The sequence below is a fragment of the Ananas comosus genome, linkage group 1 (genome assembly GCF_001540865.1).
Source record: "Ananas comosus cultivar F153 linkage group 1, ASM154086v1, whole genome shotgun sequence".
In the NCBI taxonomy this organism is placed as follows: Eukaryota; Viridiplantae; Streptophyta; class Magnoliopsida; order Poales; family Bromeliaceae; genus Ananas; species Ananas comosus.
In genome coordinates this window covers 13853705-13878255 of record NC_033621.1, presented here as the reverse complement: position 1 = coordinate 13878255, position 24551 = coordinate 13853705, and the positions used below count along the sequence as shown (strand labels likewise).

Genomic DNA, 24551 nt, shown 5'->3' with positions numbered 1-24551 from the left:
AATTAGTTTGGGGACAATGCCCATAAAATTTTTGTCCAGTTTGGGGACTATGCCCATAAAATTTTTGTCCCCTCTTATGCCTGTTTGGCCTTGATAACACCTCTGATTTATGATTAGAATAAAAATAAAATTTAAATTTAAATTATACCAGAATAAAAAATATTCATTATTTAAAAATATTTGGCTCATTGTGAGAATGAAAATGGGAATGAAATATTTAGATTAGAATTTTGAGAGAAAAATTTTAGTTAAGAAAGAAAAGAGTGATCAAGAAAGTGGAGAAGGAATTTGTGAAAGAGAATTTTAAATGATTTATTTTAAAATGAATCAATACAGAATTTAAAATCGAATATTATCATAAATGGATTGGTCTTTCTTATTTTAGAGTGGAATGGAAATTAAAATTTAACTTTTATAAAATAAATAATAACTATCACAATTAGTAAATTTTATTCTCATTCGTAGTCTAACATGGGTGAACGAAACGAGTTGGGAGAGTCATCTGTCGTCAAATTGGGCTTTAGGCCCATTTGGTATTTAGGGTGTGTTTAGTTCGCGCTATCTTTTAATAGGAATAAAAAAAAATATGATGGTGTTTGGCTAAACGCACTAAGTAATTTAGTTGGTAATACTATATTTACTTGAAAATGAGATTCATCCCAAAATAATAATCTCATTCTTTTGAGAGATGGTGGGTATCCTTATATTAATAGATTAGGGTAATAATAATATGTCTAATATCTTTTTTTCTTCTCACCCGCCGACTGGTGGGTATTATTTTTCTTTACACTCTAATCTCATATCTCTCTTTAAACTTATCTTTTTCTCTCTAAACTTCAACTCTTTCTCTCTCTCTAAACTAAGCTATTTCTTTCCTTCTTTTTCTAAAATTTCAACTCTCTCATTTCCTCTAATCTCGACTCTATTTATCTTTCTATTTCTTTAATTATGCTCTCTCTCTTTCTAATCTATATTCTCTCTTTCTTTTTTCTAAAAAGATTTTAAAATTTTTCATAGTATTATTTTAAATTAATTAAAAAATAAATAAATAAATTGTATATTTTTTTATAATTTTAAATAATATGACTAAATAATATAATATTACGAGCCAAATACCGAAATACTACATTCTTAGTAATTGAATAAATAAGAATAAAATTTTTGAATATCTTTTTACTTCTAATAATTTTTCATAATACGAACCAAATGAATCCTTAGGCAGCGTTTGGTTAAGGAATAGGGATAGGAATAGACTCTTATTTCCCTTTATACCCAAACGCTAATTTTTTATCCAAAAATAGTAGTTTTCGATTATCCCAACCAACACCTTCATTTTCTATATAAAACTACCTAAGATTGTTCTTATCCCCGGAAACAACCCAATTTTCATCCAAACACTATTTTTCTTATCCTCATATTTGTAACTATCCCTGTAATAGCTAGTTCTTGCTTATACCCGAACCAAACGGTACCTTAGAGTCATATGGTGTTTGGTATCGGGCGTCCCAGTGCAGCAGTGGTCCTGTTGCCTCCTTCGCCTTAATTTACGGTTGGAGCCTTGGAGGACCGGTTAAGATGACTTTCAAGTTTATGTAGTTTTTAAAGGATTTAAAAAAAAAAAAAAAAAAACTTGACTTTTGAAGTTCGAGTGGATAAAGTAATCAGACCATTTTTATACAAATCCAACCACCAAATGGATGATTCCATTTTATTAATTTAACGTATAGTACATGACACATAATTTTATTAATTTATGTATAGTACATGACACATAAGATTACGCTGAAGGAAAGTGCACGGTGATCTGCGTATACTTCGTCCCACGTTCATGAAAAATAATCCAAGCAGCATTAATCCATAGCTGCCGGCTTCTCCGCCGCAGCTGCATCAGCGGCACCGTCATTCTTACAATCATCATAAACGAACAGCAAGTAGAACCCGAAGGTTACCGTCGCCGCGCCTGTGCACCACACGACCACCACCATGGGCAGCGGAAGGGTCTCCGCGACGCGGTACGAGAACATCGCAGTCAGTAAAGTGGAGAGCGACCAGACCGCAGCCCTGATGCTTCTGCGGCGAGGGGAGCCGTGCGGCGCAGCCTCGTGAAGGTGGATGCATATGCGGAGGAGGAGCAGGGTGAGGAAAGAGACGCACGCGAAGAGACGTGCAGCAGAAGAGTTGGCGGAGACGTAGGCAAGGAGGAAGAGTGGGACCAACAAGAGGCCGTATGAACTTGGCGTCATGAATCCCAGAACTGAATCAAAATCGCGGGAAATATTACACGCTGAATATCTAATAAGTTGCAACTTAACGTTGGGAGCCTTAATTTATAGGTGCTTTAGAGCTAGGCTACTATACTATCTATAGTACCGAGTTCCGATACTATAGTGTTGATTTTCGATCTTAGGACGTTCAAATCAACGATCCACACAGTTAAAACTGATCTAGGATATTTAAAGTTTCTATAAATAAAATTTTATATTTTTTCGACATAGTTTACTTTATGATCAAACTATTTCAAAATTGTTAATTTTCAATGACTATTATGACAAGTTTGGAGTTTAACGGTGTAGAAGAATCTAAATTTTTTCAAATTTTCAAAGAAAATACTTTAAACTATATAGATTAAGGTTAACATTCTTGATCTTGGATTTAAAAGTCCTATACTCAAATTTTAAAGATTATTCAATTTTTACCGTCCATTTTGATATAATTTATTTACTAAGTAAACGATATCGAAAAAAACTAAAATTTTATTCCTAAGAAATTCATATACCCTAAATCATATTTAACGGTGTGGATCGTTGATTTGAACGCCCTAAGATCGAAAATCAACACTATAGTACCGGAGCTCGGTACTATAGATAGTATAGTAGCCTAATTCGGTGCTTTATATCTACTTGCCCAGCAAGATTGGTATCTCTCTTGAGCAATTGCTGATACCTTTTTTCCACGAAGTTCAATAAAAAAAGGAAAAAAAAATAAAAAAATAAAAAAATAAGGGTTGTTGATTCTTTTCCCGCTGCAGAAGGAAGAAAGACTATTAGGGCAGAAGAAAGGGATGCCAATGGACTGGATACCGGACATTTCATCCAAATCACGATTGGAATGAAACAGATTTACCTGATGCTAAATTAGTATAATTTTAGTTATGAGTATAATTAAAAATTAAAATTTGACGGATTTAGGTTCGGATCTGAAACTCAAACCAATTTTATAATAATATAATATATTTATAAAAATATTATTTGTTATAGTTTTTTTTTATAGTGGTTTTTTACTGTGGATATTTTTAAATTTTTTTGTTTTTTTAAGAAATAGATATCACGCTATCCGTTTCGTTTATTTCATTTAGAAATAAATTTAGTTGGAAATGTGAATCAATTAGGATTTGAACTTGGGATCTTGGATACCAACCACCAAGCCCTTTGTCATACGGTGAAGATAAATGATTGTTTTTGCGTCCGGATTTTGAATTTTTTTTGTTGGGATTGGAGTTTGTTATAGATTTCCAAATTTCGACGGTTTCATAGTAGGGTTCGAACTAACAGTTTTTGAATATCCGTTTCCGTATCCAACCCACTGACTTCTCTAGCAGCAAATGAGCAGAGTACCAATCAAAACTAATTTTAAGCTGTAGTTTGTGATCAGAAAGTTGAGCTTGTTTTAAAAAAAATTATAGAAAAAGATAGTATACCATTCGTTTCGTTTTTTTTTTTTTTAACTAAATCTTTATATTGCTGGTGATTCTTTTTTAAAATTTATAAAGAAAGATAACATGCTATTCGTTTTGCTTATTTTTTATTTTATATTTTTTACTAAACATTTCGAATATTAGTGACTAAAGGTTTGATTATTGGCACCCAAGATTTTAAATTTAAGTCTAGTTGTTTCATATTTTTAGGTAAATTTATTTTAAAAAATAGATAACATGCTACTGTTCTCTCTTTCTCTCTTCGGAGATGAAAACTAAAATAAGAAATGGCATGAAAAAAATATGAAAATAAAGAAAAAATAGCTGAAAGGGTAAAAGCAAAAATAAAACAAAATATTAGTGCCTAGGTGCACATTTTACATATCATCATTAGAAAATTTAAAAACCATTTTACAATTTTTATAATTTACAAAAAAAGTATTGATCAGACATATAAATAAATCTAAGCTCTCAAGAGATCAGAATGTAAGATTTACACCTATAAAATATGTGTACAATTCGTATTGCTCTAGTTTTTATACCTAAGCACCACCACGGCGAATGAACATTCAAATCACGTGAACATACCCACCATAGTCGACTTATTAAACTAGCTAGCGCGGATCCCTCATCTCAGCTTTAAATTGCACTAATTAAAAGACAACACAAAACCAAATACGGATCGACCAGGGTCAGACAAAATTGGATTTGGGCTCTGGAGTTGCAAGGCCTAGGCCCCGCCCACTTTGTTTGATTTTTCTTGCTGCTCCTGGATATTCTTAAAAAAGGTGCGCAGAATCTTGGATCTATTTAAGAGCACATATACGGAATATTCCATTGGTACATCTACTGTTTAAACCCTTATTTTTTCTTTTTTTTTTGGAAAAAACTTCAAAAAACCACCTGTGGTTTCGCACTTTCTCACTTTAGTATCCTATGATTTAAAGTGTATCAATTTAGTGTCATGTGGTTTCATTTTTCTCTTTTTATTATCAATTTTACTATTTTTTTCTTAAATCAGTGACAAAATTAAAATTAAAGGATACTAAAGTAAATATTCGCTAAACCTAGATGGGTATCTAAAGTCTTTTTATATATAATTTAACGAAATATTAACAAAAAAGCTGCCGAAAAGATAAAAATGAAACCACAGGGCATCAAATTGATATATTCTAAATCACATGGTACTAAAGTGAGAAAGTACGAAACCACAGGGGCGGTTTTTGAAGTTTTCCCCTTTTTTTTGCAATAGAGCCCTTCAACATTTATTATTCACGAGTTGAAAACAATCTCGACAAGTAATTAAGAAAAAGGATCTAAAGCCAAAAAAAAAAAAAAAAAAAAATTAAAATGCAGAAAATTCAATATGCGAAGTGCCCCCACATAGTCTCTCCTCTACACCTAACATACTCTTAACCTCTTTTGCTCTTTCTATTTCACTTCAGTTAAATCATGCAATTTGCTAATGATTAAGTTAATATTTACAAGCAATTCTAACTTCTATGTTTTGATTAACAATGTTGCACTTATTTATATGTATGCCTACCCGAAGAATAAGCAGGTATGAAAAAAAAATTAGATATTATTGAAAAAAAATAAAATTACAAGCATTAGGAGGGAAGTTTATGTAAAAAAAAAATATTGAGGAATACTTCTGCCAAAAATCCACCTTTGATAGATAACTAATTATTAACGTCAACGCAGAGGATGACGGTTGACGATAATATAGGTCCTCCTCAAGGCGCGCTCATCTCTCGCTCGCTCTCGCGTCAGATTCACGAAAACAAAAAAAGGTAAAAAAGAAAGATTAAAGGTAATTTTTGATTCTTTTTAGGAACTAACCGAAAATGGCGGAGGGGGCGTCAGATGCCGAAGGCGATCCAAAGATCCGGCGAAAGGATAGCGTACATACGGCGAATTGCTGATTTGAGTACTTTCTTACTATGCTCTGGTGCGTTTTTTTTTTTTTTTTTTTTTTATTTTCTCCGGATAATTTTTATGGATTGCAAAAAAAAATTTTCAATTTTGGTGAGAGGATTTTGTCCAAGCACGCTGTTAAGATTCGCCAACAAGCCGAGAGCCACGAACGCATCTTATTTCAGTAGTTGTACTGCAAAAATAATTTGTTTGATTGTTTGTTGGCGGCTATGAGTTTAGCTATAAAATAATTGTAGCTTTACTGAAACATGATGATGATAGATGTAATTTATTTTTTTTTTTTTTTTTTTTTTTTTTTCTCTTTTTTTTTTCTTAAAGGAAAGTTACTGGGTCGTTTTCTAATTCGATCGATTATTTGACAACGTTTATCAGAGCTAGTTCTAAGTTCATTCCATTAATTGTTGCTGAAAAAATTAGCATTTACCACATGTCTTGCTATCCTTCGGGAGAGGGCTGCTTAAGATAATTTCTGATCATACTCTTTTGGGGTAATATAATGACCGAGCGGTATAGCATTTCGTAATATATGGGTGTATATATCAAAGTTGGTTAATTTTTGGAGTTTATAAACAATTTTTTTTCGGTCGGCAAATGAAATTTGGTTGTCAATTATTAATTTGCCATAAATCGAGTTTCTTTCTCCACAATGTGATTTTAAGATGATTCAGGTGACTCATTTTGTTTGGGTGTGCTTGGATTTGGGTGCATTTTGCTTCATCTTGGTGCTTGAGAAGCTCTCTTTTAATGTGTTAGTGCTCGTCAACAGTTAAGTAATTAAAGGCTTTTTGATAGTTCTTCTTTGTACATGTGTCGTTAATTTTGATTGATCAGGCCCCAAGATGTGTCAGTATGTATACTCGGCTTGTTTTATGTTCTACATTTGTTCTCTCAGGCTGGATATTACTATCGCTACAAGAAAATGGCAGTATGTTCTTTCCTGTGAGTAATTTGTTAATATAATAGAGTTTTCTAGTGCTTTGCACTTATTACTGTTGGTGAAAGTTGCTTCTTCTAAGTCAGATAGTTACTGACCTAGCTTAGGAAGGGAGAGGAAAAAAAAAACAAAGTTAATTGGTATTGTAATATCGCTGGAACACCGTAACATGGCGCAACAATAGAAGAATATTGCTGATAATTAATGTGGAGGCAAGAGTTTTCAGAATCTTTAGCGATCCCTCGACATTTATTTGGAGGTTGGTAATTTGCAGACTTAAATGTTACCGTAAGCTCTGCTTGTTATTCTCACTTAATTACTTCATTGTTCAAGTTTGTGAAGACTTTGTTTTACCATTTACTTTCAAGAAAATTAGTAAAAAAAAAAAAAAAATGTATACCAAGGCGATTCAAAGCTTGTAAATGAAACGAATCTGATAATTAAAAGCAGTTTTGAGAGTGGGGGGACGGTTTTCAGAATTGCCTCACGGGATCTTCGTGTGCGTGCAGGTGTGTGTGTGTGTGTTGAAATGATTTTGTATATTTCTTTTTTGGCTTATATAATTTGTTTCTCTCAAGCTATAAGATGCTTTTATATTTTCCAATAATGCTATGAATAACCACTACACTTAATTGTAGGATTTCTGCTACTACGCAAATACATTCTTCCTAGCGATGCTCCTCTTCTTTCCGAGGAACGAAAAGCTTTTCATGGTTTGCTTCTCATTTGCAGAGGTAAAGTTTTCGTTATGTTCTGGCATATAATTATTTTACCCTTGTATATTATGTACTTATTCCGCAGTAAAATCGTTTCAGGGGCCTCTCGCTTGGGCATTAATTGTTTGGCGGTGTAGTCTGGTGTTCAGTTCTCTCGACAAAATCGTCAGCGTAGTAATACATTTTTTACCTGGTAAGAAGCTTATGTAGCTTTCAGAAAAGAAAGAATAAAAATACTTAGCTTATGTATTATAAAGAGTTACATAAGCAATTCAGTAAAATTTTCGAACATTAGACACTCTGAATCACTTCAGCAAACAAGTTAGCTTCATTAACTATTCATTGCGTGCTATGTTTCAGGGATAGTTTTTTTCACTATTCGATGGTGGAACCCGCAAACTTTTTCTGCCATGCGTCTGGACGGAGTAGCGGCTCGAGCATCATGGCCCTACGTCGAAGACAAGTCATACATTTGGACATGGCTATTTTTGGTTCCTTTAGTGGCCTATGCATTATGGCAACTCCTCTATTTCCTCGTAGTCGATGTTCTAAGACGGCAGAGGCTATTGCAGGATCCTGAGATCATGACTTCTTACAGGTTCTTATCTTACAACTTCATGGAACCTAATTGTTTAATATCTGATGCATGGTTTTTCCAAAGCTAAAATTAAAACATTGAATATAACTATGATTATGATGTTGATGCACATAACCAATCGCCAGGAAAAACTGATATTATGTACATCTCTCCTTAAGCCATTAAGTTCTTCTATCAGTCTACTGTCAATGAAGTCACACTAACATGCATCACCCTTCGAATTCATTTGGTCTCCTGTTCCTCAACTCATTGGGGTCTGTAATGCTGGTCAAAAACCCAATAGGGAGCTCTCGAAGAAGGCGAAGAGGGCGAACAACATCTGGTGGCTGCTAAGCGGCATGCTCGGAGATCAGAACCGTCGGATCATGTACATATTGATCCAAGCCGTGTTCACCGTCGCGACGATGGCCCTTACGGTCCCCATATTCCTTTCTTACAGGATGCATGTGGTGTTTCAAATCTTCAAGATCTCTGCAACCATATGGTACGGCGCGAGTTTTCTTTTAGATGCCACGCCACGGCAAGTCGTCAGTAAAGAGAAGAAAAATAAAGAGACGATCGAAGCCGACTTTCGATCAGATGCGGGAACCTGCAGTTGGTCTTTCTACTAATCATTACAACAAATATGATGATGAGCAAAATAATTCATAAAACCATCGTAGGAACGATGGAAATTCAGGTTGTTTGGGCGCAACGAATATACATCGCCTTTTACGTTTTCTTCTTGTATCCTTATGCCGCGCGACAACGTTTTGGTGCTTTTACATAGATACTCTAATTAAAGATTATCAGTTTACAGATATGTCTATCCATTCCATCCTATCAAGTTAATTCTTATTTAGGAAGGATTGCAGGACTTTCTGTATCTTAACTTAAGATTTTAAAACTTTGAATCAAGTGACAGGATTTGAATGCAATTAATCTTCTACTTTGGTGCCATAAAATCAATTTCTCTGAACTCCTATGCACCGAATAAATCTCAACCATTAAAATTCTTTAAATGGATGGTAACGATAGACCTATTAAAAGAGGGTGACCGACACTTGGGGGTATAGATACCGGTCACCACTTTAATAAGGGCAAAATTTTTTTTTATTACATGGAGTTGCAATGAGGGCATTTTGGTAAATTTTCATCCTCATAACATGTCATTTTTATAAATTTAGAATCTTCCACCTTCCTTCATTCTTATCCTCCAATATTCCATCTTTGTATTATTACCTTTCCTAAATTAAACCTCGTGTCTTTAAACCATAGTTAGTTAATTCGAATACGATAAAAATTCGATACGGATAAAATACGAATAAATATCGTATTTTAATTTTTAAGTTCGTTGAAAAATACGGTTTAAAAATTAGATTCGCCAATAATTCGTATACGCGATTTATACGAAAATTTTACGTTTATCATTTAAAAATTCGGAATAAAAATTCGTTTATTTAATTAAAATTTTTTAGATTTATGCTATTATCATGCATAAATAATTATAATTCTTATAAAATATAAAAATAAAATTGGATATATATATATATATACACACACACACAACACACACACACACAAAAAGGGGGAGTGGAGCGAGATGTCCACCATGGACCTCTCACTCCACACAGTCCACGAGGCTGAGTGTAGCCTCGTGGACCGCGATATTTTCCTACACGTAGGCCGCGATTTTTTCTTCCTTGCCGCACCTCTTTTCCTTTTTTGCTTTAGAATCATTTAGTTTAAATAGTTAACAAATTTTATTTTTTTAACTATAATATAAACTAAATCTAAATTTAAAATTTAATTTTAATCAATATTTTTAAACTTTAATGTTGTTTTTACTATCGAATGAACAATTTGAATTTAATTTTAAAAATAAAAGCCTTTAATTTAAATAAAAAATAAAAGTTATGTTTATAAATACAGCATAATTTATAATTTAAATTAAATTAATATATTTGAAATTTCGTGTCATTTTAATATATCAAATTAACAATTTGAATTGAAATATACTATTCATTTAAACATAAATTTTTTCATTCTGAAAATAAAAATAAAAATTAAGTTTGAATTTAATGTACACAATTATAAAGTTTAAGCTCAAATTGAATTTTAAATTCAATTTATAAAGATTTATTACTTATCAAATTAGCACTATCTAATTTGGTAAGTAACAAAATTAAACAAGAAAACAAATATTTGTATAAGGTTGATCAAATTTGATAATTAGTTTATATATATTTTTTTTTCATATTATCCTTATGAATGGTAACCTGTTGAGCAGGTAACCACTATGCAAAAATCAATCTCGCCCTTAAAATATGAACAGTTAAATTTATTTTACCTGGTGTATTGAAGCATTCCTCTGCAAATAAAACCAATACACTTCTTCTTTTCTTTTCTTTTCTTTTTTTCCTTTTTGGAATGGAGTAACAGACCTATCTATCTATCCAAAAAAGAGAAAGAAACCAATCGTAATCTCGAATATGCTTCAACTACTGCTGTACAAATCACAAAGCATTCCAAGGGAAAAAATGATGGCCCCAAACACCAAAGGGGAAAGAAAAAAAAGGAAAATAGAGAAAGAGAGGGAGAGGGCCATTGACCAAGAAAACCCATATCATTATACTGCAGTAGTGAAAAGGAGAGAGGTAACGAAGCGGTAGTTTGGTATTTTGAAAATATGAAATTACCACAATGCCCTTCATATCTCGGAGCAAGCTATCAACGCGATACCGACCGTCCCTAGAGCAAGTGACAAAGAATTTGGTGATTGATATTCGAGACCAAGTTCGAATTCTAGTTAATTCACATTTCTAGCAAATTTATTTCTAAATAAAATAAACGAAGCGGATAACGTGCTATCTATCTCTAAAAAAAAAAATCTATCAGCGTGATTTTTACAGCAGTGAGCAATGAAAAATTGAAGAACAGGGCTCGCGACAGTTACTTAATAAAGGTAAAATTTTAAATTTTAATTTTAATAAATTTTGTATTTTGTAGGTCACTGCGTGTGTGCATCGATCTTTTTTGGCTTAAAGTGTGACTTAAATTCTGATCATATTGTGTGGAGCCGGTATAAATTAACTAATCCAAATGGGGACGGCAATGTTAAAATTTGATTAACCCTTTCATGGATTAGCGAATTCGTATTTTGAATTTTCTTTTTTTTTTCAGTTAAGAAAATTGCAGTTGTTGCTATTTTGCATCATTTTTTATTTTATCCTATAAAGTATTACTATATTTTATAAATTGCATGATCTCAAAGTATTATACTTTAGAAATTATGGAATGATACAAAATAATATTTTGCCATCCTAGGCTATGATTCACATTTTTACCATTCTATATCTGTACATAGAATTTTTTTGCCACTCTATTTAATGACATATTAAAAATTAAAAAAATACAAATACTAAAAAGGCCGACTAAAAAATGTAATTCTTAAAACCATAGATTGTCACTACACAAATATGCTAAGCGAAAAAAAAAACACAAATTAAAATTTACTCTAAAATTTTGATAAATTTAAAATAATATGGGACCCGGTCCTACCAGACATTTTTTTTTTTTTTTTTTTGAGAGAGAGATAACACGCTACATGCTTCGTTTATTTTATTTATAAATAAATTTAGTTGGAAATATGAAGCAACTAGGATTCGAACTTGGATTTCAGGTACTACTAACCACCAAGCCTTTTGCGACTTGCTCTAGGGACAGGCGGTCCCTCCCCGACATTAAGCGGCTACGTAACGGCTTAACCGCTTAAAGTGTAGCCACGTGATAAGTAAGTAAGATGTAAGAAGACACGAGAATCCTATTTATTAATTTGTTTAGACATGTTTGCACGTTTCGAATCTCCCCACATTTTATCCAACCACTCTGACCCCTCGTTTTGAATGCTCTAATCTTTTTATTTATCGGTAACGCATTATTAATCTCGGCTAATCCCTATTTAACCCTCGAAGGGAAAATACTAACCTGAAAATATTTTTATAAGTGACAAAACAAAATTAGATGTTAATTAATTACACTAATAATAAATTAAAATTAAAATAGACCAATAAAGCTATCACCATGTCAAATCCATGCAGGCACAGCCTTTCTCTTCAAACGCAACGACGACGGACAGAGGTCAGAGGGAGAACCCCGGAACGGAACGGAACGGAACTCCACTTCCTTGCTGTAATTCGCCTCTTCGCGTGACGGTCACATGAGCTCCTCTTTTTTCGGAACTCCACTTCAAGCCATGTCGGAGAGGTCGCTCTCCGCCATGGGAGGCGACGCCGACGACGACGACGCCGGAGACGGCCGTTTCCTCCGCGACATCCAAACCCTAAGCAGAGCCCTCTCCCTCGTCCCCGGCCGCTCCTCCGGCGACGTCGCCTGCCCCAGGCCCAAGCCCTCGTCCTCGAAGAAGCCCTCGCCGTGGAGGAGGTCCCTCAAGGCGCTCTCCCACATCGACCAACGCCGCCTCGAGTGCGTCTTCTCCCTCCGCGTCCACTCCGTCGACGGCCTCCCCGCGGCGCTCCACGGCGCCGCCCTCGCCGTCCGGTGGCGCCGCGCCTCCTCCGCCGCCGACGACGCCGGGGCGACGCGCCCCGTCCGCCTCGTGGGCGGCGCCGCCGAGTTCGAGGAAACCCTAACGCACCGGTGCTCCGTGTACTACACCCGGGGCGGCGGGCCCCGGCTCCGCGCGGTGCACTACGAGCCGCGCCCGTTCGCGATCCGCGCCGCGGTGGTGGGATCCCCGGAGGTGGACCTCGGGAGGCACCGGGTGGACCTGGCGCGGTTGCTGCCGCTCACCGCAGAGGAGATGGCGGAGGAGGAGAAGGCGGCGGGGAGGTGGAGCACCAGCCTCCGCCTATCCGGGGCGGCGAGGGGCGCAATGCTCGATGTCAGCCTAGGATTCTCGATCCTCAAGGACGGCGCTGCTGCCACCGCCAATCCGATTGCGGAGAAGAAGATCTCCGAGGTCTTATATGAAAAGGCCGGGGGATCGAATTGGCCTGGTCAGATGAATGATTCGATTGGAAGCAATGATCAACGGCATTCGACGGACAATGTGAAGAAGGTGCTCCATGAGATCCCGCGCAGCTCAAAGTCCGGTGCGCCTCTCGAGCCGGAAGATGAAAATTCTTGTGGCGGCAGCAGTGATCATGAGGCACAAAGTCAGCTCGGCGAGGTGGCCAAGTTGAAGTCGAGACACTACACATTGTCAGAGCTGCTCAAGGGATGTTCGGAGGAGGACGGGTGCGACGAAACAAAGTATACCGTGATCGAGCAGGGAGTCGAGGTTAGTTCGACGGATCGAATTGGCGGATCTAGCACGGCAGACCAAGTTGTCGAAGAGGATCAAATGGCGAAAGAGACGGAATCCGCTTTTGTTGCCTTCTCAGTTCGAGGATCAGAGGACACATTAGAATCTCCGAAAATTGAAGAGAACTTGACTGATCCGCAGAGCTATGTTGGTCGCAGGTCTAATCGTGATTCTGCGATCTTGCGCATGTTAGGTATAGATGAAAGCTCATCGGAATTGAGCTCCGATAGTGATCCCGACTCACCAAGGGAGCAATTGTGGAAGCAGTTCAAGAAGGAAGTTTTGGCCTCCAGCAACAGTAGCCTTCGTCGTGATTTCGGCGAGGAAACAGTGATCGGACAGCGAACAGGAAAGGACCTCAATCATAAATGAAACTGACGGCAGAGCATAGAGTGCCAACGCGGTAAATAACAAGTGGGCGCAAGGCAGAGCCATACGGTAGACGGATGAAGAATGGAGAAACTTCGACGCGCGACCGGCGATTAAACGATAACATGCCGACAAAGAGGATCCACCTTAAGTGAAAGCAGAAGCGGATTGGAGTAGCCCAATTAATGGAACCGCTGAGGCAACAGAGAAAACCTTAGCCAAATTAACGCCGAGTGTGCCAAGCATCAGGCACAAAACTGGATTTCAGAAGAAGGGTGCCACATATGCATACGGTCGATGGATTCCATCACATTTGTGCCAAACATGCAAAGAATAACTGGAGCTTTCAACACAAAAATAATGCAGATTTCAAGTACAATTGTGCCACCTCACGCTAAAAAAATATTAAAACACAGGAGGTAAATATGAGAATAAAAATACTGAAGGTAATTACTACAGTAAAATATGAGAATAAAAAGGCTATAAGAAGTAAAAAAAAAAAAAATTATGCCGCTGGAAAATTAATACAGCGACATTTACAATGCGGCAAATAGCCCGAGTTTGAAACTGCAACTTCACTGGAGGCAAGTCAGAGAACTAAAAGGCTTTACGTATCTCAGATCTTTCTTAACAAAAAAAATACAATCCATTTGGTAAAATTCGAGGACAAAAGCCCTGTTCTCTATTTCATAGACTAAGGTCCAAAAGTGCAATTTTTCCTCGTTATATGTTAACTTTCAATCCAAACATAAGCACAAAATTTTAGGAGCATCGATCGGGTTAATTTAAAAAGTAATTATACTTGATGAAAATGAATATGGCAGGTAATAATATTTACAGACAATTGAAACAATGCCTACATGAGTTAAAATAAAAAGTTCAACCAAGAACATCTTGCATATTTCAAAATAGGTTTAAAAGTAAAATTTATCGTTCGAATTAAACTATAAATATGGTATAAAAGTTTGTATCATTGGAGGCAAAAGCAACAGTAAACAAAGAAAAGAGACTAAGCTAAAGTACGAAAAAAAATAAAGAAGCTAAAAAACCTTTAAAAATTCAATATTCCTACAATCCAACCTATGTATATAGTAAGTTTAAGTCACGTAATAATACATCCACTTCAAAATATCAATGCCTCGATCACAATAAATGAAATTACTACTTCCTATTCAATTTTTGCAACTAAATATATGAAAGAAGTAATTAACTGAAACATCAAATTCCAGATCGCACTGTCAGAGGCCATTCCACAATGCATATGGTAAGAGAATGAATAAGATAAAGGCTTGGCATTAAATTTGTCGAGAGGTAAGGACATAGAATCTAAACTATGTTTAAAAAAATGAATACAATCTAAACGTTGACAATAAAAGACAAAAATTAAGACACTTTAAAAAAATTAGCCTCTCAAAATACAATCCGGCATGAAAAGAAAAAAGAAAAAATAAAAAATAAGTGAAAAATATATAAGTGAAGTTCCAGCTATGGATGCCCACCACAGCCGCCAGAAGCAAACCCCCTATAACTCCTACACGGAGCACCTGCTGGCTTACATATGCCAGATGTTAAAGATAACGGAGACAATCATGACGGGTTGATAGAAGATAGTACGCTGACTTTAGATGAGTGGATTAGGCTTGATTACGGAATTGTCGATGAAGAAGATCAGAGTAGTGATCGAACTTAAAAGATTCTTGCAGCCCATCATGCTTCTTCCAGCCCTCGTAGTAGCGGTTAACCTAGGGTTCCAATCCCGCGGATTTAAGTCTAGGGGTTTTTCTATACGGATCGGACTGGGAGGGGGAGAAAGGAGGAGAGGAGAAGCGGTTACCTTCTTCTCGCTAGCCATGGCGAACACCTTCAGTGGTCGTCTTCGAGAAGGGAGGAGATGCGAACGGGAGAAGGGCGACGACGACAACGACAACGACGAAGAAGAAGAAATGGCGGAGGCGATCGCAGACGCCGCCATTTTTATTTTCCTTTTAGTGGGATTGCTGTGTAAATTCGATGGATTTGGGATTTTGAGGTGGAATTATTATTCGAGCAAAGGTATGTTCATCTCCACTTCTTTTTTTTAGCTCAATTCTTTTTTTTTCTGGGAGTTATTATTATTATTATTTTTTGTTGGTCTAATTTAGCATTGCCAAGGAAGCAGAGGAATCAGATTTGGGCCAATAGAAGTTGGAGAGGCTTATCTCTTCATTCTCCAGGATGGGGCCACTACAGAGCCTTGAAATAACTGTAGCCATGAAAAAGGTGCTCCTCTCCTAACCATGAATAAATCATTCTCTTTTTTTTTTTTTTAACATTATTTTACTTTTAGCAAAATGTGCTGATAAATCCTAAACTTGTCTTTCATAGTCTTAGTTCTTTGATTTTACATCAAAGGACTTAGCAGTATTAGAGCTCTTTGTGTTTCCAGCACCTACAAGGCTTTTGTATATATTGCTAACTACCAACTACAAATACACATATTCTGTGTGCTTGGATAAAGTTTACATCCCTGAGAAACATTAACGATTTCACATGGATCATGAAGCATCGTTTCGAAGACATGCTTCCTTTCTATCTTCATTTCCTCCTTTCTACACATCCTTCTTCCCTAGCAGCATTTCTCGAACTACATGCAATTCCTTGATGACATCTCCAATCAGCATTCGCTCGGCGGGGAATTGCTTTGAACACATGAGGCCGACTCTAAGCAATGAAACTATGCACTGAAATGCTTTTCCGCCAGTTGATTCCTTCTCTTCGAAAGCTTCGTCTTCATCATCTGCTAGTTCTGCAAGCAAGCGAGCATCGACAATCTCAATGACCCTATCAGGAAACGCAATCTCAACATACCTGTGAAGGCTTAGATCTTCTTTAAAGATGTTATCTGTGGGTCTTCTTCCTGTCATCATCTCCATGAGAAGTATCCCAAAACTGTAGATGTCTCCATGTGCAGAGACTCTGTTCCCCGCTCCATACTCTAGGACAATCAAGATATATGGGAATGAATAAGTTTGTAAGTCAATGTCTTCAAAAAACTAGTGATACGACATCTGCCAAGGTTTAAAGGATAATTGTTCTACAAGTTTTAGAACTGTCGTTTTGTCATTTGCTTTTTCCAATTAATATTTTATTACGTGGAGTAGAGTAGAGGGCCATCTATACAAATTTGGCTGTTTCTGATAATATGGATGCAAAGTTTCACTTTAGAAGGGTAAACACATAATTATCTAAATTGCAAGGGATCTATATACAAAAGTCTCATAATCTTTTTGGGTTCTTTGTGTATTTATTGATATTGTCGCTCAAAATTAGAGTACATTACACTGATTTCCTATCCTTGTATCCTTTTATGCATGAATCACAGTAACTAGATTGTATATGATATCATTTTTGAAAGCTTAGACAGTATTATCCAACAGGAAAAATAGAAAAATGTGGCAGTTGATACACTAACCTGGAGCTACGTATCCAATCGATAAACCCGATCGAGCTCGCTGACTTTTGGGCTGTCCGGAACCGGGCTAATCCAAAGTCCCCCACATGCGCAACCATGTCATCATCCAAAAGAACGTTGTTTGGCTTCAGATCACGGTGCACAATTGGTGTGCCAGAGTGGCAATGAAGATAATCCAATGCAGAAGCCACATCAATTGCAATGTTCAATCTTTGCAGAAGGCTCAAGTGTTTTGATTCAGCTTGTGAGCTTGCTTCGTGATGCAGCCAATCTTCCAAACTACCATTCGGCATGAATTCGAAGACTAGCGCTTTGAATTCATTCCCATTGTAATCTGAGCTCGAACACGAAGTTATTATCCTTACAAGATTTCTATGTCGAAGGTTCTTCATGGCTTCACACTCTGCTGTGAAACTTTTTAAAGATCCAGGTGTCTGAAGGTTGAGAACCTTCACGGCCACAACCTTTACACTATCTTCTCCCTCGCCTTCCAATACTCCTTTGTAAACAGAACCATAGCTTCCCGTGCCAATTAAGTTAGTCGCTGAGAATCCGTCTGTTGCTTTAACCAATTCAGAGTAAGAGATTCTTAAATGGTCTTTCAGGGATGTTGAAGGATCTCTTGCAGATTCCGGCCAACATCGAGAATAGAAGAAGAAAAACAATAGCAAGATTGAACTGATAATCACGGAAGCGACTATAACTAGAATCACGATTATCAGTGTTCTAAAAGTGTGTTTGTTGTGTGGGGATTTGATATTACAAGGTGGTAAATGAAGTTGCTTGATTCCTCCGCAGAGCTTTTTATTCCCCTGGACTGAAAACGCGCTAATATTTGAGAAAACCCCTGTTTTCGGCACTTCACCCTCGAAGTTGTTGAAAGAGAGATTCAGAAAGTAAAGGCTGCTGTAATCCTCAAAAAAACTTGGAATCTCTCCGGATAAATTGTTGCTTGCGAGGTCCAATTCTTGCATAGCTTTCAGTGCTCTAAAAGAAGATGGAATGCTCCCCTGTAAGGAGTTCATTTGTGCGTACAGAAACTGAAGGACTTGGCACTCGCCGAGAGTAGAAGGAATTGTACCGGATAGTTTATTCCCTTGTACATCCAACATCTCCAGATTCTTCAAATTTCCCACTTCCGAAGGTATCTGTCCTACAAGAAGATTATGCGAGAGGACAAGACCTGCTGAGAGAGAGGAGATGGCCATCACCTCTTCAGGTATCATACCACTCAGCTTGTTATAAGAAAGGTCTAGCTGCTGCAAATGACGTAAGTTACCGAGTGTTTTCGGTATGTTCCCACTAAACCCGTTTGAATATAAATATAATTCCCACAACCGAGAGAGATTTCCAATGGTGGATGGGATTTCTCCAGTGAAGTTATTATATGAAAAATCCAATATTTGCGAGTTTTGAAGCATCCCTATTGATGCAGGGAGACTACCTGTGAGAGTGTTATTAACTATTGAGAAATGGTTTAAGTTCACCAAGTTCCCAATCCCTTCAGGAACACTACCTGAGAGCGAGTTCGATCCAAGAGAGATGACTTCAATCGAAACAGAGAGATTGGAAATTGAGGTTGGTAGCAACCCACTTAACTTGTTGTTGTGTAACAACAGATATTGCAAGTTAGTGCAGTTTGTTAAGGCCTTGAAGAAGCCCCAATCATCAGGTTCTTTCACTTCGAGTGAGTTTTTATAGAGCAGCAGCTTCTGAAGAAGCTGCAAAGATCCGATCTCTGGAGGGATGGTGCCGCTGAAGAAGTTGGTATTGATCTCAATATCCGAAAGCCTGGTGGCGTTTGCTAGTGAAGCCGGAATTGGTCCGTAGAACTGGTTTTGATACATGAACAGAGCTTCGAGGCGAGGAAGGGTCTCGCCGACATCCTGTGGGATGCGGCCTGTGAGTCGCTCGTTGCCGCCCACCAAGAGGTGGACGAGGGAGGAGATATTCCAAATGGACGGAGGTATTGTTCCCGATAAGTTGTTGATGGTTAAGTAGAGGAACTTGAGGTTCGAGAGGCGGCCTAGGGTAGAAGGAATGGCCCCGGAGAGTTGTGTTCGGGTTAGGTCGAGAAGGCGGAGGGAGGTAAGGTTACCTAGCGAGAGCGGTATTTGGCCGGATAGTGTGTTGTGGGACGGATTGAGATACGTGAGGGAGGAGAGGTTTGCTAGGTCGGGTGGGATCTCACCTTCAAGTTGGTTGTATCCCAAAGCAATGGTTTCAAGGGCCGAGCAACGGCCGAGGGCCGCGGGGATGCTTCCGCGAAGAGAATTGTGGCTGAGGTTCAAGTACTGCAGCCGAGATAGGCGGCCGAGCTCGACGGGAACTTGGCCATCGAGTTGGTTGTTAGAGAGGTCGAGTCTCTTGAGGAAGGTGAGGTTGGCGACGGAGGGGGGGAAGGCTCCGGCGAGATTGAGGGAGGACAAGCTCAAGGCCGTGACTCTGTCCGGGTGGCGGCGGCCTCCGCATTCGATGCCTTGCCAGCGGCAGAAAGGAGTGGACTCGTTCCACGAACTAAGCGCGTGCGACGGATCGCTCAGCAAGGACTTGAAGGAGAGGAGGGCGAGGCGGTCGGTGGCGGCGTTGGTGGTGTCCAGCAGCGCGGCGGCGGCGTGAGCCCGCGAGGAAATTGCACGGTGGTGATGGCACGAAAAGAGAATGAGGAGGGCCACAAGGATGACAAAAGTGGAACGTGAATACAGCAGCGACATAACTGCAATCTCGGGCCAACGGTAATCGAGTTCAGCTCAGGTGTGGACTGTGGAAAGCTTTCAAGCAAACTCTGCCTCTCTCTTTCTATCTTCTTAACGGGCAGGGAGGGAAAGGGAAACTAACTACGATGTGCACTCCCACGCTGAAACCCGAAAGCAAGGATTTAAGTGTCGTGATATGGGATTGTGCCGAAAACTTACCTGCATAGTATGACACGGTGCAGGCCGAGCCGTGTCGATACGTGTCGATCAAAAAAATTCTTATGTACCGACACATAATAGCATGAAATATTTATTTTTTTTAGCAACAAAATATTTTAACTATTTAGTATATTTTTTTATCATATTTTTTAAATTTTATTGAAAATATTTATTTACTAATTTAAAAAATAGAAGGTTTTAAGCTGGACCATCGGTACAGGATCTGTATAATACCGATATCTTATTTACACGATACGATATAGTGAATACGACCTGTGCCCGACGGGCACTTAATACCTTGTACTTTGCCCGAAAGTTACATATGTGTAAAAAACACAGAAAATTTTGGAGGAGCGGTACCCATATGGAAAGGAAGCGTACGGCGGCCTAATCAGTTATTTTTTTTAGTAATAAATAAATAAATAAATAAAAATAAAAATATTTAAAAGAATAAATTTAATAGAAAGGGTTAATTTTATTAACCGTATGTTTTTTTTATAAATATAATATAATTTAACTATGTTACGTTCCAAACGGATCCTTAGTACTTAAGCTTTCTCCACTCTATTGTAATATTTTAAAATATATTTTTTATTAATTTTTTATAAAAAAAATATTTGATTGATAGAATAGAGATGGTGATGTGGCATAGGCCCGTAGACTTTGTAGTCAATGGAACTCGGGACCCGTCGTCGCACGCTACTCAGTAAATGCCGGTCTTCCTTGGCTGCTCCTACCGGGTCCCACCCTCCGGACGTGGCTTTCAGTTTTAGGCCCAGTAGGAAAGACTGGGTCTTATCCCCGTTTGGCCTTGAGAGCACCTCTGTTTTATGGTTAGAATAAAAATAAAACTTAAATTTAAATTATACTACAGTAAAAAAATAAAATAATAAATTATTTAAAAATATTTTGCTCATTGTGAGAATGAAAATCGGAATGAAATATTTAGAATTTTGCGAGAGAAATTTTAGTTAAGAAAGAAAAGAGTGATAAAAAAAGTAGAGAAGGAATTTGTGAAAGAGAATTTTAAATGATTTACTTTAAAATGAATCAATACAGAATTTAAAATCGAATATTATCGTAAATGGATTGGTCTTTTTCATTCTAGAGTAAAATGAGAATTGAAATTTGATTTCTGTAAAATAAATAATAACTATGAAGAATTAGTGAATCTCATTCTCATTCGTAGTCTAACATGAGTGAACCGAACTAGCGGGAGAGTCATCTATCACCAAACTGGATTTTAGGCCCATTTGGCATTGAGAGTCATTTTGTGTTTGGTATTGAGAGTCATCTGGCGTCCTAGTGCATCGATGGTCCTGCTGCCTTCTTCGCTTTAATTTAGGGTTGGAGCCTTGGAGGACCGGTTAAAATGAATTACAAGTTTCCGTAGTTTCTAATAAAGGATTTTTTTAAAAAAAATTGACTTCTTGAAGTTGGAGTGGCTAAAGTAATCAGACCATTTTTATACAAAGGATTATTCCATTTTATTAATATACATATAATACATGATACATAAGATTACGCTGAAGTAAAGTACGTATACGGTGATCTGCGCATGCTTCGTCCCAAATTCATGAAAAATACAAAACAGCATTAATCGATAGCTGCTGGCTTCTCCGCCGCAGTTGCATCAGCTGCACCGTCATTCTTACAATTATTATAGACGAACAGCAAGTAGAACCCGAATGTTACTGTCGCTGCGCCTGCGCACCACACGACCACCGCCACGGGCAGCGGAAGGGTCTCCGCGATGCAGTACGAGAACATCGCAGTCAGTAAAGTGGAGAGCGACCAGACCGCAGCCCTGATGATGCCGCGGCGAGGGGAGCCGTGCGGCGCGGCCTCGTAAAGGCAGATGCAAATGTGGAGGAGACGCAGGATGAGGAAGGAGGCGCACGCGAAGAGGCGTGCAGCAGAAGAGTTGGCGGAGACGTAGGCAAGGAGGAAGAGCGGGACCAAATACAGGCCATACGAGCTGGGGTTAAATAGATTGGCCATGGATCCAAAATAAAGTGAAATCAAAATCAGGGGAAATATATATTACACGCGCGCTGAATCTCTAAAACGTTGCAAGTTAACGATAGGAGCCTTTAAGTTACAGGAGCGTACGTCGCCGCATTTATTCGAGGAAGTTGCATGGCATTTGTTCATACTTCTCCAACAAGAAAAGTATATATTGACCGACTTTATCTATTACAGTAGGTCTTTAAATTTAGTTGATAATGTGAGACGTATGGACTTTAAATTTAAAATCTCATATATTAACTATCGAGTCTTTTGCTACTTGCGTTAGAAAAGGCCGGTCTACTCTAATTTAAGTTAATAACGACATTAGTTACCATATACAACTTTGTTTTTCTTTCAAAATAATTTAGTGGAGTAAAGGCCAAGGTAAATTGAGAAGAAGTTTCATTCATGACTAAATGCTGCTAACCGTTTACATGATGTTCAATGTATATATTGTGTGTATAGAGCTAGGCTGGAATACTATTAATACCACCAAGTTATTGGTGCTATTAATTTTTCGACCTTGAGATTAAGGAATGTGCGGTTAGAATGATGGTGATCCTCTAGGGTTGAGTGGGTGGTTGGTTGAATAGTATGATCTAATGAAATGGTCAAAATGGTAGATATAACGGCAGAAAACTTAGTAGCACTAAGTGTTTGGTGCTATTGATAGCATTGTAGCCGGACTCATGTGTGTATGTATAGAGTGTGTCTTCCGTACTTTCGAAAGTACAGAGACTTTCGTACTTGTAAGTTGTTTTCGATGATAGGACATCCGATTCGACGATCGGCTGCGTTAGGCATAAGTTACGCTATTAGAACTATCTAGAAACTAAAAAGTTTCAAGAATGACTATTTTAATGGTCGATGTAGCATATTTTTAAGTTCAACGGTATAGAACAATCCAAAATATATGAAACTTTAATAAAAAATTTTACTTAATATCCAAAGCAAGATCAATACTTCTGATTTAAAATTTGAGCCTTTTATCAATATTTTTTATGAGATTTTTATTTTCAGCCGTTCATTTTGAGGCTACTCGTTCAATAAACAAATGAAGTCAAAAAATTATAAAAATTGATTTCTAGATAGTTTCAATAGCGTAGGTTGTATCTAATGGAACCGATCGCCTAATCGAATATCCTATCATTTAAAACAACTTAAAAGTATAAAGGTCTCCGTACTTTTAAAAGTATAGAAGCTCAATTCTATATAAGGTTAATTGCATACAAGTTCTTGCAAATATATCCCTATAAAGTTTAATTTTCATAAGTTATTCCTGTAAAACTCCTAATGTTTTCAGATATGTCCCTGCTGTTAGAATCTGTTAGAAAAGTTTAGTTAACCATAGGTTAAATGCTTTACCCGGATTAATTTTTGACATTTTTACCCCTCTTATATTATATTGTTATAACTTTTGGAGGAACATATTTGTGATGGCAAAATTGGAAATATAAACAGTTTTCTAACGGTTCTTTAACGGTAATAAACCAGAGGGACATATTTGAAAATATTAGGACTTTTGCAAGAATAACTTATGAAAGTTGAACTTTATAGAGATATATATTACAATTCATTATATTTGCGAAAACCTGTATGCAATTAACTCGAGAGAGAGAGAGAGAGAGAGAGAAAGAGAGAGAGAGAGAGAGAGAGAGAGAGTCCAGCTGGTATACCTATACTACCGAGTTATTTTCGACGATGTGACTTCCAAATCAACAATCGGCTCCGTTAGACTTGATCTACACTATTGAAGGTATTTGAAAACTAAATTTTATAAATTTTCGACATCATTTACCTATCAAACGAGTAGTCTAAAAATGAACGGCTGAAAATAAAAATTTCATTAAAAATGATGATAAAAGACTTGAATTTAAAATCAGAGGTACTGATCTTACTCTAAATAGTAAAAAAAAAGTTTTTATAAAAATTTCATCGGATTTGAATTATTTTACACCGTTAAATTCACAAATGCATCACATCGGTCATTAAAATTATTATTTTTTAAACCTTTTGATCACTTGCCAAATAATGTCGAAAAATTATGAAATTTAATTAACAAATATTTTTAGTAGCGTAGATCAAGTCTAACGGAGCCGATCGTTGATTTAAAAGACACATCATCAAAAATAACTTGGTAGCACGAAGGTCTTCGTACCACCGATAGTATACCAGCTTCTCTCTCTCTTATAAAATAAGAGTAGGTGATTCTTTCCCGCTGCAGAAGGAAGATAGACTTTGAGGGCAGCAGCAGCCAGCAGATAGGATTCGGTATAATTTTGATTATGTGTATAATTAAAAAAGGAAAAACTTCAAAAAACCCTATGTGGTTTCGCACTTTCTTACTTTAGTACCATGTGATTTAAAGTGTATCAATTTGTTCCCATGTTGTTTTGTTTTTATCTTTCCTATAGCTTTTTTCTTAATATTTCGTTAAATTATATATAAAAAAATTCAGATACCCATCTATATTTACAGAATATTTACTTTAATACCCTTTAATTTTAATTTTGTCACTGATTTAAGAAAACAAAAACAATAAAATTGATAAAAAAAGAAAAAAAAGAAACCACATGGGGACAAATTGATACACTTTAAATCACAGGGTACTAAAGTGAGAA

General features: G+C 37.1%; 5 protein-coding genes and 1 long non-coding RNA gene across 7 annotated transcripts; 3 read left to right on the top strand and 3 right to left on the bottom strand.

The window, feature by feature from the left end:
* On the bottom strand, window positions 1690-2308 carry LOC109721589. The gene is made up of 2 exons (XM_020249278.1): window positions 1950-2308; window positions 1690-1882 (listed from the first exon to the last, which is right to left on the bottom strand). Exons 1-2 carry the CDS (start codon window positions 2241-2243, stop codon window positions 1778-1780), a joined length of 399 nt encoding a protein of 132 aa, XP_020104867.1. The 5' UTR covers window positions 2244-2308; the 3' UTR covers window positions 1690-1777.
* Window positions 5542-8766, top strand: LOC109715851 (uncharacterized membrane protein C776.05-like). Its single transcript, XM_020241097.1, has 6 exons — window positions 5542-5598; window positions 6525-6557; window positions 7205-7300; window positions 7382-7475; window positions 7643-7880; window positions 8164-8766. The coding sequence occupies exons 1-6, from the start codon at window positions 5542-5544 to the stop codon at window positions 8489-8491; spliced, it is 846 nt and encodes a 281-aa protein (XP_020096686.1). The 3' UTR covers window positions 8492-8766.
* Window positions 12115-13557, top strand: LOC109715776 (protein PLASTID MOVEMENT IMPAIRED 1-RELATED 2-like). Its single transcript, XM_020240978.1, has one exon. It carries the CDS (start codon window positions 12115-12117, stop codon window positions 13555-13557), a length of 1443 nt encoding a protein of 480 aa, XP_020096567.1.
* On the top strand, window positions 15477-16303 carry LOC109720475. Of its 2 annotated transcripts, XR_002218983.1 has the most exons (3): window positions 15477-15606; window positions 15696-15813; window positions 16167-16303. It is a non-coding gene; the product is annotated as an uncharacterized LOC109720475 (long non-coding RNA). The 2 variants fall into 2 exon arrangements; XR_002218982.1 differs by lacking the exon at window positions 16167-16303 and having other exon boundaries at window positions 15696-15854.
* Window positions 16291-20020, bottom strand: LOC109720467 (receptor kinase-like protein Xa21). The gene is made up of 2 exons (XM_020247612.1): window positions 17006-20020; window positions 16291-16528 (listed from the first exon to the last, which is right to left on the bottom strand). The coding sequence occupies exons 1-2, from the start codon at window positions 19717-19719 to the stop codon at window positions 16432-16434; spliced, it is 2811 nt and encodes a 936-aa protein (XP_020103201.1). The 5' UTR covers window positions 19720-20020; the 3' UTR covers window positions 16291-16431.
* On the bottom strand, window positions 21383-21999 carry LOC109719547. Its single transcript, XM_020246300.1, has one exon. It carries the CDS (start codon window positions 21919-21921, stop codon window positions 21517-21519), a length of 405 nt encoding a protein of 134 aa, XP_020101889.1. The 5' UTR covers window positions 21922-21999; the 3' UTR covers window positions 21383-21516.

What these genes read in the sequence shown, in the direction of transcription:
- LOC109721589 (XM_020249278.1), bottom strand. Translation starts at nt 2,243, where the DNA reads ATGACGCCAAGTTCATACGGCCTCTTGTTGGTCCCACTCTTCCTCCTT. An exon ending in GGTGCACAGGCGCGGCGACG is followed by an intron (nt 1,883 to 1,949) that starts GTAACCTTCGGG and finishes CCGCTGATGCAG; the next exon opens with CTGCGGCGGAGAAGCCGGCA.
- LOC109715851 (XM_020241097.1), top strand. Translation starts at nt 5,542, where the DNA reads ATGGCGGAGGGGGCGTCAGATGCCGAAGGCGATCCAAAGATCCGGCGA. An exon ending in AGATCCGGCGAAAGGATAGC is followed by an intron (nt 5,599 to 6,524) that starts GTACATACGGCG and finishes TTGTTCTCTCAG; the next exon opens with GCTGGATATTACTATCGCTA. An exon ending in ATCGCTACAAGAAAATGGCA is followed by an intron (nt 6,558 to 7,204) that starts GTATGTTCTTTC and finishes ACTTAATTGTAG; the next exon opens with GATTTCTGCTACTACGCAAA.
- LOC109715776 (XM_020240978.1), top strand. Translation starts at nt 12,115, where the DNA reads ATGTCGGAGAGGTCGCTCTCCGCCATGGGAGGCGACGCCGACGACGAC.
- LOC109720467 (XM_020247612.1), bottom strand. Translation starts at nt 19,719, where the DNA reads ATGTCGCTGCTGTATTCACGTTCCACTTTTGTCATCCTTGTGGCCCTC. An exon ending in GATTGGATACGTAGCTCCAG is followed by an intron (nt 16,529 to 17,005) that starts GTTAGTGTATCA and finishes TGATTGTCCTAG; the next exon opens with AGTATGGAGCGGGGAACAGA.
- LOC109719547 (XM_020246300.1), bottom strand. Translation starts at nt 21,921, where the DNA reads ATGGCCAATCTATTTAACCCCAGCTCGTATGGCCTGTATTTGGTCCCG.